Below are 17,238 nucleotides of genomic sequence, written 5' to 3'. Positions count from 1 at the left end.
TCGTCACCGAAGCCGTCATCTCTCCCAGTCTTCGCATCGCAAGCCTCAGACATAGACAGGACACCTTTCAACACACACCAAGCGCTGGCTATCTCCTGCCTATAACCCCACACTTTCACCGTCACTATGGACCGCCCAGAGCCAGAGAACAGCCCCTTTACAGCGGTTTCCGCGCAAACCTCAAAGTTGAGAAGAGTAAGTGATGCGACCTTGCGGACCCTTTAGTTGCCATGTTCACCCTTGCGCTGTTCCTGTGACTAAACAAAGTTGTAATTTCTATAGCAATATCAAGCGTATCTCGATGCGTCAACCCCATATACCATGTACCGGTGGATAGGCACCGGCGTCATGCTCCTGCTTTTCTTCCTTAGGATAGTGCTGGCGCAAGGCTGGTATATCGGTATGTTATCGCTTGACGTATCCTACCCACGAAATCAAACCTAGCTGACCTTTGCGACAGTGGCATACACTCTAGGAATCTACCTACTCAACCTCTTCCTCGCATTCCTCCAACCGAAATTCGACCCATCTCTTACCCAGGATACTGGACTAGAAGAGGGTGACGCCGGTGCGTCTCTTCCTACCAACCAAGACGAAGAGTTCCGCCCCTTTATTCGACGACTTCCGGAGTTCAAGTTCTGGCACTCGGCAACCGTGGCTATCACTCTGGCCTTCTCCTGCACCTGGTCTCAGATATTCAACATCCCAGTCTTCTGGCCAATCTTGGTCGTGTACTGGTTGATCCTGTTCTGCTTGACGAGTACGTATATCCTCTCGGCATATCTAGTTATTTCTCTCTTGCCTATCTAACAGAGGTATGTAGTGCGACGACAAATACAACACATGATCAAATACCGATATGTTCCCTTCACCTTCGGCAAGGCCAAGTACGGCCGCACTTAATACGCCAGCGTTCGACCGATTCTCCTTACATACCGCTTTACTTCCTTTTCCTACATTAATGTGAAAACGGGGTTTGGATACATATCGACGATTACGTATTTGCAAAGGGACACCAACGACAAAAACGAAAAAAGTTACTATGATTGAAAAGACTAATTATCCCTTTGAAGAAATTCTTTTGCACCCTCTATTTACTCTCTTCTTCCTCTTTTTTTGCTCTTCTTTGTACAAACGCCTTCCGATACACTGTCTCTGTGTCGTGTTTTCCATATCTATCCCCCTTTCACCTCTTATCCCCTTTCAACTCCTGACCCGGCAAGTCATTGGAATACTTACGCGTACCTCCGTGTCTTGTTTGAGTCTCCTTTAATTTGAAAAGGCTTAGGAGGAAGAGGGCGACGCGGCGATTCGTCGTTGATTGGTATGACCAATTGTTAGCAAGGTTTTAATCTTTTTTTCTTTTCCTGTGGCTTTTCTTTTTTTTTTTGGCCTCCTTCACTTACTTACGTCTCTTGGATTACACTCTTTCTTTTATGCTATGGTTGTTGTGGCTTGGTCGATTGCAAGGCCTCTGTTAACTTCTCTTCCTCTTTCCCCCTGCTATAGAATACTGATAGAGCCATGGTAATCCGTTAATGACAGCGTGTTTCCCTAACAGCAGTGTATAGGAATAATTGACTAATTTGTAGCAGTACGCCGTGTCTGGCGGCTATTCATCGGGACTAAATTTACAACCCCGATGACTGCAACGAACACCCCACGGGCGGTCGTGGAACCGGAGAAGACAGCCATGCCTGTCATGGAAATGCAAGTAATACCACTAATGACCCCCACCGGCCGATCGACTCCATCGCAAGGGGCAATGGCGTAGTTGGGAGCGCGTTTGACTGAAGAAAACTTCAGGAACAAGGTATTTCTACCTAGTTGATCAGAAGGTCACCGGTTCGATCCCGGTTTGCCCCATTTGAGACTCCCCAGTCATCAATTCTTTTTTGTTCCTTTCATGTTTTTGCTATACGGCCCTTCACAAGAGAGAATTTGAATGATAAATACCCATCACCGAGAGCCGCACACCTAGGTTTGTGTGTGTGGTCAGGGCTTTTTTCGGCATCGAGCGTCATGTGACCCAGCCATGGCCCCGGCCGGGCCTCTCAAGTATCGCAGCAACCAACAGGCGCCTCGAATGCCAGAGCATTAAAATACGGTTTATTCTGAAACTGAGAATATCTTCATACCGCTGTCAGCCGAGAATAGAGTCCGAGAAGAGTGGCCACTCAGTTTGTTGCCGAAGATATACCCAAGAAATCTGCAATCGCGCTGGCGACTTAGACCAATGATTCCCTATCGAAAACTACATATACACTGTTCGCTAGCATTGCGTATAGATATAGAACTTGGATGATACCACAGATCCTCGAAGCTAATCCGAGATAAGTAGAAAATGAAGAAAAGGGTCTATTCATTGTTATTGCATAGTCGAGTTTTATATCTTTAACTGTGGCTGATGTAACTAAATAGTTGTCTGAGGTTAGCCAGCGATTTAGTAGCAAGCAGTAATAGGTTTGTATACCTCTTTAAGAGCATGACATTTAAAGACAGTGAAGGGGAAAAAATTTCTAATGAGAAATAATTACGGACCTTCAATTTACATCGTCTATAATACGCCTTGCGATGTCCTGCAAGACAGCCATGCCTGCCAATGTTGAGCCCGCTGCTTGTTTATTTGTATTGTGCGGTGTGGGTGTTGGATCCTTTGGAAGGGACCAGCGGCAGCAGAGCCAGGCCTGGCCATAATGCAGAAAGTGTCCAGCGTCACCATGCATTGGGGCAATGGCGTAGTTGGGAGCGCGTTTGACTGAAGAAAACTTCAGGAACAAGGTTTCACCTAGTTGATCAGAAGGTCACCGGTTCGATCCCGGTTTGCCCCATTACAATTTTTTTCTATTTTTTTTTTATTTTTTCTATTTCATTTCAGCCGGGTGATGATTGATAATAACAACGATGGAATAGGCCGAGATATATGTGTTTTCGTAAAGTAATCTGTCTTTGGCGTTGGCGTAGTGTTGTGTTGTCGAGAATTACCTTATTGGGTTGTTGGGATTGTTTCCATATTTTGAACAAATACGCAGTTATCAGTCTAGTGAGATAAGCATTTCGCTTCTTAGGCTAGAGATGGGCGATCTGATTCTGGGCCATGATTTGATCTCAATCTCGAAATTCATATCAAACGACCTGCTAAGCTAAGACAACGGGAATATACATTAGAGACGCGGCTGTGGTTTCGAAGAGACCTCCTTTTCAGTGGCCTTCTCTATTCTGGCTCCAAGGTCTCGGTTGACCCTGCGGAACATCTCATAAGTGGCTCTCCTGACCTTCTCGTTAGCCCCCGCCAAATGGCCTGCCACGTTCCCTACAAAATTATCCTGTTGCCCCTTCTCCTTACCCATAACTTTCCACAGCCTGCCTGGCTGGACGAAATCTTCGTCAGTAACGGGTATTTGCTTTGAAAGGACAGCTCCAGCCCACTTCTCGTGCTCTTGGCTGGCACGAACGGGGCGGAACGCCACTTTCCTGAAGCTAGACGGGTAGTTGGGGTTTGCGCCATGGTTGCCGTCAACAGACATATGACCATCTCGTTGGTAAGGCGTGTATACCTTCAGAGGGCAGTTCACTGGGATCTGGGTGTAGTTTGTACCTAGACGGTGGCGGTGGGTGTCTGGGTAAGAGAACAGACGGGACTGTAATACTGGATCAGCTGAGGGCTCGACACCCGGTACAAGGTGGGAAGGTGAGAATGCGGCCTGCTCCATCTCGGCAAAGTAGTTCTCTGGGTTTCTATTCAGAGTAAGTTTGCCAATGCGGCGGAGAGGGACTTCGCCATGCGGCCAGACCTTGGTGAGGTCAAAGATATTCCACCGGAATTTCTCGGCGTCGGCTGGGGAGAGGACCTGAACATAGCATGTCCAAGATGGGTTCTGGCCAGCCTTGATGGCGTTGAAGAGATCCTCGGTATGCCAGTCTGGGTTTTCAGCAGACATTCGGACCGCTTCATCATTAGTGAAGTTCTTGATACCCTGGTCGGTCTTGAGATGAATTTGGACATAGTTGAAGCCGCCGTCGGGTTTAATCCACTTGTACGTGTGGCCAGAGTAACCGTTCATGTGGCGGTAAGAATAAGGCGTGCCACGGTCCGAAAATAGGTGCATGATTTGATGGGCAGACTCCTGGTGTGTGGACAGATAGTCCCAGAACATATCTGGATCTTTGAGGTTTGTTTGCGGGTTACGTTTCTGGGTATGTATGAAGATAGGGAATTTGGCAGGATCACGCAGGAAGAAGATGGGCGTGTTGTTGAAGACCCAGTCTAGATTTCCTTCTTCAGTGTAAAACTTGATGGCGAAGCCGCGAGGGTCTCGTGCACTATCTGCCGAGCCCTTTTCACCGCCGACTGTGGAGAAACGAGTGAGCAGCTTGGTCTTCTTGCCTACTCCTTTGAGCATGTCTATTATGGTCTGGTATTGCAACTCGTTAGTCTTTGTGCTTCTGGCTGGCCTACTAAGCTCCATGTCTTACAATGTCAGAGATGTCATCGGTGACTTCAAATTCACCATAGGCTCCGGCTCCTTTGGCATGAACAACTCGCTCGGGGATACGTTCGCGATCGAAATGTGCGAGTAGGTCTATGAGATGGAAGTCCTGTAAGAGCAAGGGTCCATTCTCGCCAACCCTCTGTGAGGACTCAGGGTCCATGACCTAGGGCCTATTAGTTATATTTCCTCTCCACTTATAAACAGGATCGAACAGTTACCGGACAGCCATTAGAGGTGGTATAAACCGGAACCTCATTGTAGCGATATGTGCCTAAGGAGCTATATGTCAGCTTATGTAGGCCAGGTACAAACGGCTAAACTCACTCGGCTTATCGTCGGCTCCCATGGTTGTTGTCAACGTGCTCTGTTAATATGCACTTTGGTAGCTATTTGCGTGTGTAACACCACTGCAGGTCGAAATAGATCAAGGGGAGTGAGGCCATGCATGACGATGGAAACGACCTCTCTTATACCCCGGCCGGAGCTCGCCGCGCTGCCAACTCGATCTGAAGGCGTTACAATAGCGGGTTCCCGTGCGGGGAGAAGAAGCCTATAATACGGGACATATACTTCCTTCGTTGCTGGAATAGGTACCAATCGGCAGTGATGTCACTGTTGTTGCACGGTAACCGGGTGAACTGGTACTTGGACAGTACCTTGTCAATCAAGGTCGGTGAAGGTTTATGTTATTGTTTAATGCGTAACCAAGCCATCTTCGGCTCGTGAGAATGCGGGGAGAGCTCTCCTTCTTCGGCATCTCGTGCTCTCCTTCATTCTATATTGTCTCCCACTCTCTCGCTGTTTCATAATATCCAGATCGCGATGAGTTCCCAATGTCGTTGATGGTAAAAAAGACGAGGTAATGGCAAGGCCAATTGGAGGGCTATTATTAGTCAACTATAATAACTTTATTTGATTGGCCAGTAGTAGCCATTTTTTATTGGTTGATATAACCTTGGCAGAGTTGAGCACGGACGATTATTTGTAATGACTAAGCTACAGCCTCGGCTGAGAAGAAAGTTTATCGATAAGGGCAAGAAAGCAACAACATCAGCTCCAAGCAGAAGTTTCGAGCTGCAAAGAAAACGAGAGCTCGCGAGCGACTCGTTGTACACTCATTTTCGTTCTACCTATTCTCCTATAATGGTTCAATCAATTCTTTCCGCGCCTACAGTTCGAGTACGAGCTTCACCTTTTACCAGGGAAAGCTTTAGGCCATTCGGGACAGCAGTCGAAACACCTCTGCCAGATACACTGAACACTCCACCAAATTCCCTCACCAGCTTCAAGTCTCCTGATTGTGCCGCTGAATCAGCTAACCAAGGCTCTGCTGTGAAATGGAGCCCGATATCACCAATAACTGAATCATATGGAGAGAGCTCAAAGAAAGGGGAAGCTCGCATGAGCATGTTCTCATGCTTCCCTCGGGAATTGCGCACCCCTCTATCCCAATCTGCTCCCTCATCGAAAGGATTTTCCGGACTATGGAATCAGAATCTATCAGGACTATTTGACGTAAAGTTTCTGGAAAGACATCCGTACACCTCACAGTCATTTATTCCCATATCGCGGAGTCACAATCAGGACCATGCTATAAGACGAGACACTGTGACTGAAGATGTCTTCTATTTGGTCATTGTTGCTCCATCACTAGTAGGCCAGGTGGATTCAGCAACATCGATACACGATCCTCCAGATCTCAAAAATCTACAAGCATTCGTTGCTAGGCCAGGTCAGGCAGTGACTTATGCGGCCGGAACATGGCATGCTCCTATGGTGGTTATAGGGAGGCAGAGGATAGATTTTGTTGTTGTTCAATATGTGAATGGAATCGATCGCGACGATTGTGAACTTGTTGGTTTGGAAGACGGTGTTGTCGTGGAGATTGATGCCCGCTCGTCAAAGGCAGTAGCTAAGTTGTAGTGCCTGGCCAGGTTGCTGGCTAACAACCATTCTTCTACTATTACTATTATAAGCCTAAGACAGACGAAATTATTGGTTAATACATCTTTAGGTAACATTATCGCTTTTACGCACTGATAACCAAGTAAAGGTAGGAAAATCGTAATAATTAGTCAACTATGGGGTATCAAAGATCTATGAAATATGGGTCTGGGCACAGGTAGGGACCTAACTAAACGAGATAATGGAAGAAGATATATGAAATGGTGGGTATAGCCAACACGCTATCAAGAGGCTGAATGGGCTGACTTGCGACAGTCTTCTTCTACTTGATGGCCAAGCTCTGTTCCCATGGCTGGCATTTTTTTGATCACGTCTTCGGCTACATCGATCACACTTTGAGGTAGGCCAGCAAGGTGAGCAACCTTGAGTGCATGAGATTGTCGATTAACTCCAGGCCTTAACTTATGGACGAATGAGAAACCACCGGATGAATCCTCTTTCAGGTCCGTACAATATCTGCCAACGTGCTGGAAGTCCGCTGTCATATCCGCCAAGGCGTGGAAATGTGTCGCAAACAAAGTGCGGGCTTTATTCTCATTATGAAGATGGTGCAGACAAGCAAAACCTACTGCAGTTCCGTCTTCCGGGGTAGTTCCTCGGCCAACTTCATCCATTATCACAAACGAGCGAGGAGTGGCATGTTTTAGGATGGAGGCGGTCTCCAGCATTTCAACCATAAAGGTTGATTGATCGCGAAATAGATCGTCGGCTGCTCCAATGCGGCTGAATATCTTATCCACAAGCCCTATCTCTGCGTACTCAGCTGGAACATAGGAACCCACTTGAGCAAGGATAGTTATTAGAGCATTTTGTCGAAGAAATGTACTCTTGCCAGCCATGTTGGGCCCAGTGATAAGTAGAATTCGCTCCTTACCCCCTACAAAGCAGTCATTGCTGACAAAGGGGCGACCTTGTTCTTCGACTCCAAGTTTAACGGTAGGATGCCTACCGCCGATGATTTTGTGGCTTAAACCATTGTTAACAATCGGCCTAACCATTCCTTGTTCTTTAGCCAAAGCTGCAAAAGAGCAAGCTACGTCAAGTTCGTCCAAAACACTTGCATTGCGACGAAGTTTGACTAGGTTCAAAATCACCATATGACGTAGCCTCTTGAATATGTGTTGTTCCTCAACTCTGATTTGTTGCTTCATGCTTTCTAATTTGGCACCTAGTTGAGTCCAAGATGGTAAATAAAATGAGCGCGTGGATTTCGAGGAGGAGACGGTACGTGTTACCCCTAGATCTTCTAGGGATTTTTTCATTGCTTTAGTCCCTTTCATGTGGACGATATGGCCAAGACCAGGTGTCCACTTTAGGCTGAGCTGTGCAGTGTCTAACGTCTGCTGTAGCCTTTTCGTTAGCTTAGCTTTCTCAGAGTAAAGGTTCTCAAGAGCATCATGTAGATTTCTTAGAATCTTGCTGGCATCAGGTCGCATAATCCAGGCGGTGTCACTGGGGGAGTCAGGTCCACTCGGCCCCTTTGGCCCATCCCCTTTTGAATCCTTCACTTTTTTGGGCATTGCATTAAGGTCTGCATCCGACCCTTCACTTAACAACACGTCATGGGCGAGGGCCGAATCGCCAGCGGCTGCATCCTCTTCCACACGTTGCTTTTGTAGAAGCATTTCTTCATCAATTGAATCTTGTATGGATCGTGACAGTTCTCCTGGACCATGTAAGTTAAAACGGTGTAATAAAGGTCGAATGCTTTTAGAGCTGCTGATATCTCCTTCAGCGGCGGCTTTGGATTCCACGGCTGTGAGTTTTTGTTCCAATATCGACTTAATATCGCCCGAAGCATCAATAGCTCGTGAAAGACATATAAGATCATCCGGTAATCCTCTCCCAAGTGAGAATTTCTGCACTAGGCGTTGGGTATCATAGCTGCGTTTCAATAACCTCATAATATTTTCCCGTAAATCTTCGTCTTCCAACAGAAGAGAAACTAGATCCAGACGCTCATTTATGACCCCTAAAGAGGCTGATGGTGCGGCTATACAGATGTCTGATTAGAAATGATATAGATGGGGCAGTAAGTGGACCACTTACTCAGTCGTTCCCTTAGCAGCCGGGCACCGCTGCTTGTTGAGGTTCGCCGCACTGCATGAAGCAGGCTTCCCTTACCAAATCCATCTCTTGCTGTTTCCAAGATTTCAAGCCCCCTAAGACAATTACGGTCGATAGACATTGAGTCCTCAGCTACTTTTCGGCGAGGTGGCTGAAGCCTCACGTCCGTTTGTTTTATTTGTTTCCTGACATATTCAAGGACCATCTGGCAGGCAGATACTTCCTGAGGGGTAAACATAGAAGCAACCTCTGAAGATATTGGAGAATCAAAGCTAGGGTTCCACTCTGATAGTGGTTGAATGTTCTTGGGACTTTGAAAATACGTAATGGGCTGGTGCTCCTGGACAACCAATGCCTCCAGTTCCGATCGTAGGGGTTCCTCTATACCTTGATCGACTAGGATTTCACGGGCCCCTATTCGTGTAATCGCAGAAGCAAGCATCTGAGGGCTAGTTACCTGGGTTAGAAAATCTCCAGTTGACAAGTCCAGCCACGATAGGCCAATTATGTCAGAGTCGGGAAGGCAATTGAGCTGTCCTCGGGTTACTTGATCGTCTGTACCAGATTGTAAAGAATTGAGGCTGGGATCGACATGTATAGAGAGAAGATAGTTGTTTTGATATTGGTCAATAAACTTTTCGTCAATCAACGTGCCAGGTGTGACGATACGCGCAACCTTGCGGTCGAACATCAATCCACCAGCTTTGGCCTTGGCGGCGGCGTCATTGGCAAACTCTTCGCTAATAGCCACATTTTTCTTCATTTCCTGAACCAAAGTCTTGAGAAAACGGTCTAATTGAAAATAGGGAAAGCCAGCCATAGGAACAGGCCCAACAGCCGTTTTCTTGTACGCCAATTTTAAATTTAACAAGCTGGCATATTCCTCAGCTTGATGGAAATAGAGCTATTAAGCTAGTTAGTTGTCAAGGCAAAACTGTGCCGCGTATGTTGTGCTAAAGCCCAAGAGGGTCCTACCTCGTAAAAATTCCCAACTCTTGTGAGAAGAACACAGTTAGGAAACTTTTGCATGTTATATTTAGCTCCCTGGACAACAGCAGGATATTGTGGAACGTCATCGGTAAATGGGGCCAATGGTTTCTTGGATTCCAGGGGACCTTGAGCAAGATCTGACAGTCTTGCCGCCGACTTCGTTTTGGCACCACGCCATGATATAATTGGATATGGGACCTTAAATTGTAACAAACCAGGTCTTTGGGTATAAAGTAGGCTTCTAGGGTATAAAGACGGCCTTGATATACGTCCACGAACGCTTAGAAGCCTCATCGTATGTTTGCAGCATGGAGTCGTCAGTCCTTCTCCTGCCGACTTTTTGATATCGCGAATTTCCCCTTTTGGCGCCCGGGCGTCTAGCTATCACATGACCAGAAACGCTAATCTGTTTTTGGGAAGCTTATCGCGCTTATGTAATATTAGAGCTTTTGACGCGGTTCAACCAGAAATTTGCAAGCTTTGGGAGAGCAAGATATCAACTTTCACAATTCTCGAACTCCGTCCCTTTCGTTTTCGCGGGGTTTCTTCTATCAACGGATGGATCGCAGCTATAAGTTTTTGTTTTTAGGTTGATGCGGTCAGGGTATCATTTGCCCTCTTAAACGAGTGAACACGGAGCTTCAAACGGGAGTGTTGACCACCGAGTTACCCTCAAGATGGCAGACCCTAATAATGTCGCGCAGTACAAGTACTCGGCGATGTCCAACCTGGTTCTCCAGGCGGATCGCCGATTTGTTACTCGCCGTGCTGATGAGGTTACGGGTGACCCAGAGTCCCTGGCGGGCCGCCTCAGTATCAAGGATATGGGTGTCCACGCGATGCGTCCAGAAGTCAAGCAGAAGAAAGCATCTGCCCCAAAAGACATTGAGCGTGGAGGGATAAGAGAAGGCGCCGACGTCTTGAAGCGGGAACAGCGCAAGAGGAAACGAGGAGAGCAGGCACAACTTCGTGGTGTGGGAATATTGTCCGCCGCGGATGCCCTCATCGAAGGCCTTAAATACCGACCGCGAACGGCTGCAACCAGAGCTACATATGATTTGATATTGACGACAACGGCGAGCCACCTGGGTGATGTGCCGCACGATGTCATTCGAAGCGCCGCGGATGCCATCCTAGAACTCTTGAAGGATGAGAACATGAAGGATTTCGATAAGAAAAAAGAAGTGGACGATCTTCTGGGTGTTACTATGGGCCCGAAAGAATTCAATGAACTGGTAAATCTTGGGAAGAAAATTACAGACTATGACGCTCAAGACGACGATGAAACAAATGGCGCTGGCGCAGAAGGCGAGGATGGTGCCGAGCTAGATGAACGTCAGGGTGTGGCTGTCGTATTCGATGAATCTGATGAAGATGAAGATGAAATGCGGCCCGATGCAGAAGTTAAAGATGAAGGAGAGAGTAGTGAGGACGAAGATATGTCTGATGAGGGACCACCCGACGAAGGTGAAGCTGCCCAGAATATACCCGAAGACGTCATGGGCATGGGGGATGAGGATATGATCATTGACGCAGGAGCCGGAGTCGCCGCTGGAAAATCTGACGCCGACACTAAAATTGTGCCCGCACGCGAGATCGATGCATACTGGCTACAACGACAGATTGGAAATATTTACTCAGACGCTCATGTACAACACGAGAAAGCTCAGGAAGCTTTTACTCTAATGAGTGAGCAGTCAGAGGATGGTACCCCAAAGCCATTGAGAGACGTTGAAAATGACCTGATGGAACTATTTGACTATGACCATCCAGAGCTTGTCGGAACCTTGGTCCTTAACCGTGATAGAATTGTTTGGACGACAAGGTGGCGAAGGGAAGCCGAAGATAGTGATGCCAGACGTCTCATTGAAAACCAAATGATAGAAAGTGGGAACCGACTCCTCCTCGATGAACTAACTGGCAAGGTCCAAGATGCCACTGAGCGACCTGGGAAAAAGATGAAAGTCGACTCAATGGATGTTGATACTCCTATGGCTAAAAAGGAGGAAGAGGATGAGGCTAAACCAAGGACTATGGTTGGTGGACTTCCTCCATCGAAAGTCATCAATCTTGAGAATTTGGTTTTTGACCAGGGTAATCATCTAATGACCAATCCCAATGTTAAACTTCCTCAAGGCTCCACGAAGCGAACATTCAAGGGCTACGAGGAGATTCATGTTCCGGCACCCAAACCCAGACGTGATGACGACATCAGGAGGATACCAATAACTGAGCTTCCAGAATGGTCCCGGCCAGGTTTCGGCAACACCGACAAGTTGAACTTGATTCAGTCAAAATGTTTTCCCACAGCCTTTAATGACGACGGTAACATGCTGATTTGCGCTCCCACTGGATCTGGAAAAACTAATGTGGCTATGCTTACGATGCTCCGTGAAATTGGGAAAAATAGAAACCCGGAAACTGGTGAAATCATGCTTGACGACTTCAAAATCATTTACATAGCTCCATTGAAAGCCCTGGTTCAAGAGCAAGTAGGGAATTTTGGGAAACGTCTCCAACACTATGGCATCAAAGTTTCTGAGCTCACTGGTGACCGTCAATTAACTAAACAGCAGATAGCAGATACCCAACTTATTGTCACAACTCCAGAAAAGTGGGATATCATAACAAGAAAAGCAACCGACACTAGCTATACTCGCCTAGTTAGACTCGTCATTATCGATGAAATCCATCTGCTTCACGATGAGCGTGGTCCTGTACTGGAAAGCATCGTCAGTCGAACTATACGAAAGACAGAGCAAACTGGAGAACCCGTTCGCTTAGTCGGACTTAGTGCGACTCTTCCAAACTATCGTGATGTTGGCAGTTTTCTACGTGTTGACCCCATCCACGGGCTGTTCCATTTTGATGGTACCTTTCGACCATGCCCACTAAAGCAAGAATTTATCGGTGTTACGGACAAGAAGGCCATTAAGCAATTGAAAACAATGAACGATATTTGCTACACCAAAGTCCTAGACCAAGTAGGTGCGAACAAAAACCAAATGCTGATATTTGTCCATTCACGAAAGGAAACCCTTAAAACAGCAAGGTATATCCGAGATAAAGCAGTTGAGATGGAAACTATTGGGCAAATTTTACGAAGCGATGCTGCCAGCCGTGCTATCTTGGCTGAAGAGGCTGACTCAGTGAATGATCCCGGACTGAAAGACCTGATGCCATACGGATTTGGAATCCATCATGCTGGGATGAGCAAAGCGGATCGGACATCTGTTGAAGATCTGTTTGCAGATGGTAGTTTGCAAGTCCTTGTCTGTACCGCTACGCTTGCGTGGGGTGTCAATTTACCCGCGCATTGTGTTATAATTAAGGGAACTCAAGTCTACTCTCCTGAAAAAGGCAGCTGGGTAGAGCTTAGCCCCCAGGATGTCCTTCAGATGCTTGGGCGAGCAGGTCGGCCCCAGTACGACTCATTTGGCGAGGGTATAATAATCACCACACAGGCGGAGCTTCAGTATTACTTGTCACTACTCAATCAACAGTTACCCATTGAAAGTCAGCTTATGAGTAAGCTTGCCGACAATCTCAATGCTGAGATCGTTCTAGGGAATGTTCGGTCTCGTGAAGAAGGAGTGGAATGGCTTGGCTACACCTATTTGTTTGTCAGAATGCTTCGTTCTCCTGGACTTTATAGCATCGGCGCCGATTATGAACACGACACCTCGCTTGAGCAGCGCCGTGTGGATCTTATTCACTCTGCGGCGATGGTCCTGGAGAAATCCAACCTTGTCAAGTACGACAGGAAAACAGGCAAACTCCAGGCTACTGAGCTCGGTCGCATCGCATCTCACTATTATATCTCTCACAGCTCGATGCTCACATATAACCATCATCTACAGCCCATGATTTCTACCATTGATTTATTCCGAATCTTCTCGCTGAGTGAGGAATTCAAGTATATCCCTGTTCGACAAGACGAGAAGTTGGAATTGGCAAAGTTGTTGAGCAGAGTCCCTATTCCTGTCAAGGAGAGCATTGAGGAACCGCACGCCAAAATCAATGTGTTGCTACAAGCTTATATTTCACGCCTAAAGCTAGATGGGCTCGCTTTAATGGCTGACATGGTGTATGTCACCCAATCTGCCGGTCGAATCCTCCGTGCTATATTCGAGATTACTCTCCGGAAGGGTTGGTCCTCTGTTGCAAAAACAGCGCTGGATCTTTGCAAAATGGCTGAAAAGCGGATGTGGCCAACCATGACTCCCCTTCGCCAATTCCCAAGCTGCCCTCGGGATATTATGCAGAAGGCTGAACGGATTGACGTCCCCTGGGCAAGCTACTTTGATCTAGACCCACCACGAATGGGTGAACTTCTAGGCATTCCTAAAGCTGGACGTATTGTATGTGACCTTGTTTCAAAATTCCCCCGCCTTGAGCTGCAGGCACAGGTACAGCCAATGACTCGCTCGATGCTCCGTGTTGAGTTGACTATCACACCTAATTTCACCTGGGATGATTCGCTGCACGGAAATGCAGAAGCATTCTGGATTATCGTCGAGGATTGTGATGGAGAAGACATTCTCTTCTATGACCAGTTTATACTCAGGAAAGAGTATGCAATCTCGGAAATGAACGAACATCTCGTTGAATTCACCGTTCCAATCACCGAGCCCATGCCACCCAACTATTTCATTACTCTACTTTCTGATCGCTGGACACATTCAGAAACCAAGGTTGCCGTTGCGTTCCAGAAATTGATTCTTCCCGAGAAATTCCCTCCGCATACTCCACTCTTGGATATGCAGCCTGTTCCTGTCAAAGCTTTGAGACGGGCAGATTACCAGGGTCTATATCCCAACTGGGAGAAATTTAATAAAGTCCAAACCCAAGTATTCAAAGCACTCTTTGATTCAGACGACAATGTATTCGTTGGTGCCCCCGTGGGAAGCGGAAAGACAGTATGCGCCGAATTCGCCATTCTTAGGCATTGGTCCAAGGAAGAATCGCGGAAGGCAGTATATATCGCTCCATTCCAGGAACTTGTGGATCAAAAACTTGCTGATTGGACCGCTCGCCTGACAAGTGTTGCTGGTGGTAAGTCAATCCAGAAACTTACTGGAGAGACTACCGCCGACCTCAAGATCCTTGATCGGGCAGATCTCGTACTTGCGACACCTATACAGTGGGACGTCATTTCTCGACAGTGGCAGAGACGCAAGAATGTCCAAGCTGTCGAGCTCTTCATTGCAGATGATCTGAACATTCTTGGAGGGCAAGGAGGTTATGTATATGAAGTCATCGTTTCACGAATGCATTATATCTCCCTTCAAACCGAACAAGAACTGCGGATAGTCGGGCTTAGCGTTCCGTTGGCAAACGCCCGCGACATTGGAGAATGGCTTGGAGCAAAGAAGCATACCATTTTCAATTTTAGCCCTCATGTCCGGCCGGTTCCTCTGGAACTGCATATTCAATCTTTCACGATACCCCATTTCCCATCCCTTATGCTCGCTATGGCGAAGCCTGCATACCTATCCATTTTACAACTTTCACCTGACAAGCCGGCGTTGATATTCGTACCAAGTCGCAAGCAAGCTCGATCGAGTGCTCTCGATCTATTCACTGCCTGTGTTGCTAGTGAGAATGAAGACCGATTCTTGCATGCCGATATTGATGAGATAGCTCCTCTACTCGACCGGATCGAGGAAAAAGCATTGGCGGAATCGATATCTCACGGTATCGGTTATTACCACGAGGCCTTGAGTACAAGCGATAAACGAATCGTTTCTCACCTCTACAAGATTGGCGCTCTTCAGGTTATGCTTGCTTCTCGGGATGTATGCTGGGAGCTTGACCTTACGGCTCATCTCGTCATCATCATGGGAACTCAATCATTTGACGGCCGCGAACACCGATATATCGATTACCCAATTAGCGACATTCTCCAGATGTTTGGCAAAGCCACGCGACCTCGTGAAGATAGGATCGGCAAAGGTGTCCTGATGGTTCCTGCTGTAAAGCGTGAATATTATAAAAAATTCCTCAACGAAGCACTGCCTATGGAGAGTCATCTGCAGCTTTATCTTCATGATGCGTTTGTGACGGAAATAAGCACGAAAACAATCACGTCTACTCAAGATGCTGTCGACTGGATGACTTATTCATATTTCTACAGACGACTTCTCGCCAACCCTAGTTATTACGGTCTTACCGATGTTAGCCATGAGGGACTGAGTACTTTCTTATCGGAACTTGTTGAGAATACCCTTAAGGAGCTGGCTGAAGCACAAATTGTTGACATGGATGAGGACGAAAACATCTCTCCTCTGAACGCTGCCATGATTGGTGCCTATTATAACATCTCCTTCATCACTATGCAGACCTTCCTTCTTTCGCTTTCTCCCAGAACGAAACTTAAGGGTATGCTTGAAATTGTGACTTCTGCTACAGAATTCGAGTCCATTCAAGTACGACGCCATGAAGACTACATTCTTCGCAGAGTTTACGATCGAGTCCCTGTCAAAATGGCCGAGCCTGCCTTTGACTCGCCACATTTCAAAGCATTTGTTCTTCTCCAAGCACATTTTTCACGTCTCCAGCTACCAATTGACCTTGCAAAGGACCAAGAAATCATCCTTGGCAAGGTTCTTAACCTCCTTAGTGCCTGCGTCGATGTCCTTTCATCTAAGGGCCATCTGAATGCCATGAATGCCATGGAGATGTCGCAGATGGTTGTCCAGTCGATGTGGGATAGAGATAGTCCGCTAATGCAGATTCCCCACTTCGGTCCAACTGCTATTAAGGCTGCTAATGAGTTCAAGTATGTCCCTGTTAATATCTCACAAATCAAAATTTATAGAAATGCTAACAACAGTGCTAGGATTCGTGACATCTTTGAATTTATGGAGGCTATGGACCCATCGGAGAACAAAGACTACAGCACCCTTGTCAAGCGTCTCGGCCTTGACAACAAACAGCTCGCCCAGGCTGCTGCCTTTACCAACAACAAATACCCGAACCTGGACCTCGACTTTACTGTCCTTGAACCAGAAGAGATCACTGCTGGTGAACCAGCCTATCTCAAGGTGAAGATCGAGCGAGAGCTAGATGAGGATGAGGAACCGGATACCACGGTATCTGCTCCATTCTATCCTGCAAAGAAAATGGAGAACTGGTGGCTAGTGGTTGGCGAGGAGAAAACGAACAGCTTACTCTCTCTCAAGAGGGTGACTGTTGGTCGGAAGTTGGAGATGAAGCTTGAATATGTCGTGCCTAGCCCCGGAGAACATGAGTTGACGCTCTACCTCATGAGTGACAGCTATGTCGGCGTGGACCAAGACCCTACCTTTAAGATAACAGCTGCTGAGGGTATGGATGAGGATGAAGACGAGGAAGAGGAAGATGAGGAGTAGATGTGCTTTTAATTCGCTGCATTTTTACCCTGCTTCAAGGTGTTGGTTTTTTTTTTTTTGGCATTCACTCTTATAAAAAAATGCATGCATGTATGTATAACTGATTGCAATATAATTGTTTCCCCCAGTTCACCTTGCCTTCTATCCCTTGCCTTCTATAAAACGGCATCTATCAATTTGTCCATTCAAAATGCAAATTGAACATCCAGATTTTGGTTGCTCCCGCAGCCCGACAGCTGGTCACGTGGTTCCCCGCATTTCCGCAAGGTTCCTGGCTTGGAGCTCCCTTTTATAAAGAGCCGAAGAGCGCCAACAACATCCAACTTCTCTTCTCTCGCCTCTATACTATT

The 17,238-nt window shown here is 47.0% G+C and overlaps 5 protein-coding genes and 2 non-coding genes across 7 annotated transcripts; 5 read left to right on the top strand and 2 right to left on the bottom strand.

Annotated features, from left to right (window-relative positions):
* Positions 1-321: 321 nt before the first annotated feature.
* ARB_06518 (uncharacterized protein) lies at positions 322-903 on the top strand (the record flags this gene model as incomplete). The annotated part of the gene is made up of 3 exons (XM_003015347.1): positions 322-400; positions 476-760; positions 824-903. The coding sequence occupies 3 exons, from the start codon at positions 322-324 to the stop codon at positions 901-903; spliced, it is 444 nt and encodes a 147-aa protein (XP_003015393.1).
* An 856-nt stretch (positions 904-1,759) lies between these two features.
* On the top strand, positions 1,760-1,866 carry ARB_06517. Its single transcript has one exon. It is a non-coding gene; the product is annotated as a tRNA-Phe (tRNA).
* An 861-nt stretch (positions 1,867-2,727) lies between these two features.
* On the top strand, positions 2,728-2,831 carry ARB_06516. The gene has a single exon. It is a non-coding gene; the product is annotated as a tRNA-Phe (tRNA).
* A 333-nt stretch (positions 2,832-3,164) lies between these two features.
* ARB_06515 (uncharacterized protein) lies at positions 3,165-4,653 on the bottom strand (the record flags this gene model as incomplete). Its single annotated transcript, XM_003015346.1, has 2 exons — positions 3,165-4,415; positions 4,477-4,653. 2 exons carry the CDS (start codon positions 4,651-4,653, stop codon positions 3,165-3,167), a joined length of 1,428 nt encoding a protein of 475 aa, XP_003015392.1.
* Positions 4,654-5,480: 827 nt separating this feature from the next.
* Positions 5,481-6,416, top strand: ARB_06514 (ureidoglycolate hydrolase, putative; the record flags this gene model as incomplete). Its single annotated transcript, XM_003015345.1, has 1 exon — positions 5,481-6,416. The coding sequence occupies one exon, from the start codon at positions 5,481-5,483 to the stop codon at positions 6,414-6,416; it is 936 nt and encodes a 311-aa protein (XP_003015391.1).
* Positions 6,417-6,682: 266 nt separating this feature from the next.
* On the bottom strand, positions 6,683-9,809 carry ARB_06513 (uncharacterized protein; the record flags this gene model as incomplete). The annotated part of the gene is made up of 3 exons (XM_003015344.1): positions 6,683-8,403; positions 8,508-9,429; positions 9,501-9,809. The coding sequence occupies 3 exons, from the start codon at positions 9,807-9,809 to the stop codon at positions 6,683-6,685; spliced, it is 2,952 nt and encodes a 983-aa protein (XP_003015390.1).
* A 383-nt stretch (positions 9,810-10,192) lies between these two features.
* ARB_06512 (uncharacterized protein) lies at positions 10,193-16,888 on the top strand (the record flags this gene model as incomplete). The annotated part of the gene is made up of 1 exon (XM_003015343.1): positions 10,193-16,888. The coding sequence occupies one exon, from the start codon at positions 10,193-10,195 to the stop codon at positions 16,886-16,888; it is 6,696 nt and encodes a 2,231-aa protein (XP_003015389.1).
* Between the last annotated feature and the right edge of the window lie 350 nt (positions 16,889-17,238).

This window comes from Trichophyton benhamiae, assembly GCF_000151125.1.
Source record: "Trichophyton benhamiae CBS 112371 chromosome Unknown contig01535.1, whole genome shotgun sequence".
Classification (NCBI taxonomy): Eukaryota; Fungi; Ascomycota; class Eurotiomycetes; order Onygenales; family Arthrodermataceae; genus Trichophyton; species Trichophyton benhamiae.
Note: the sequence above shows the minus strand (reverse complement) of the source record. Positions and strands in the feature narration are given on the sequence as shown.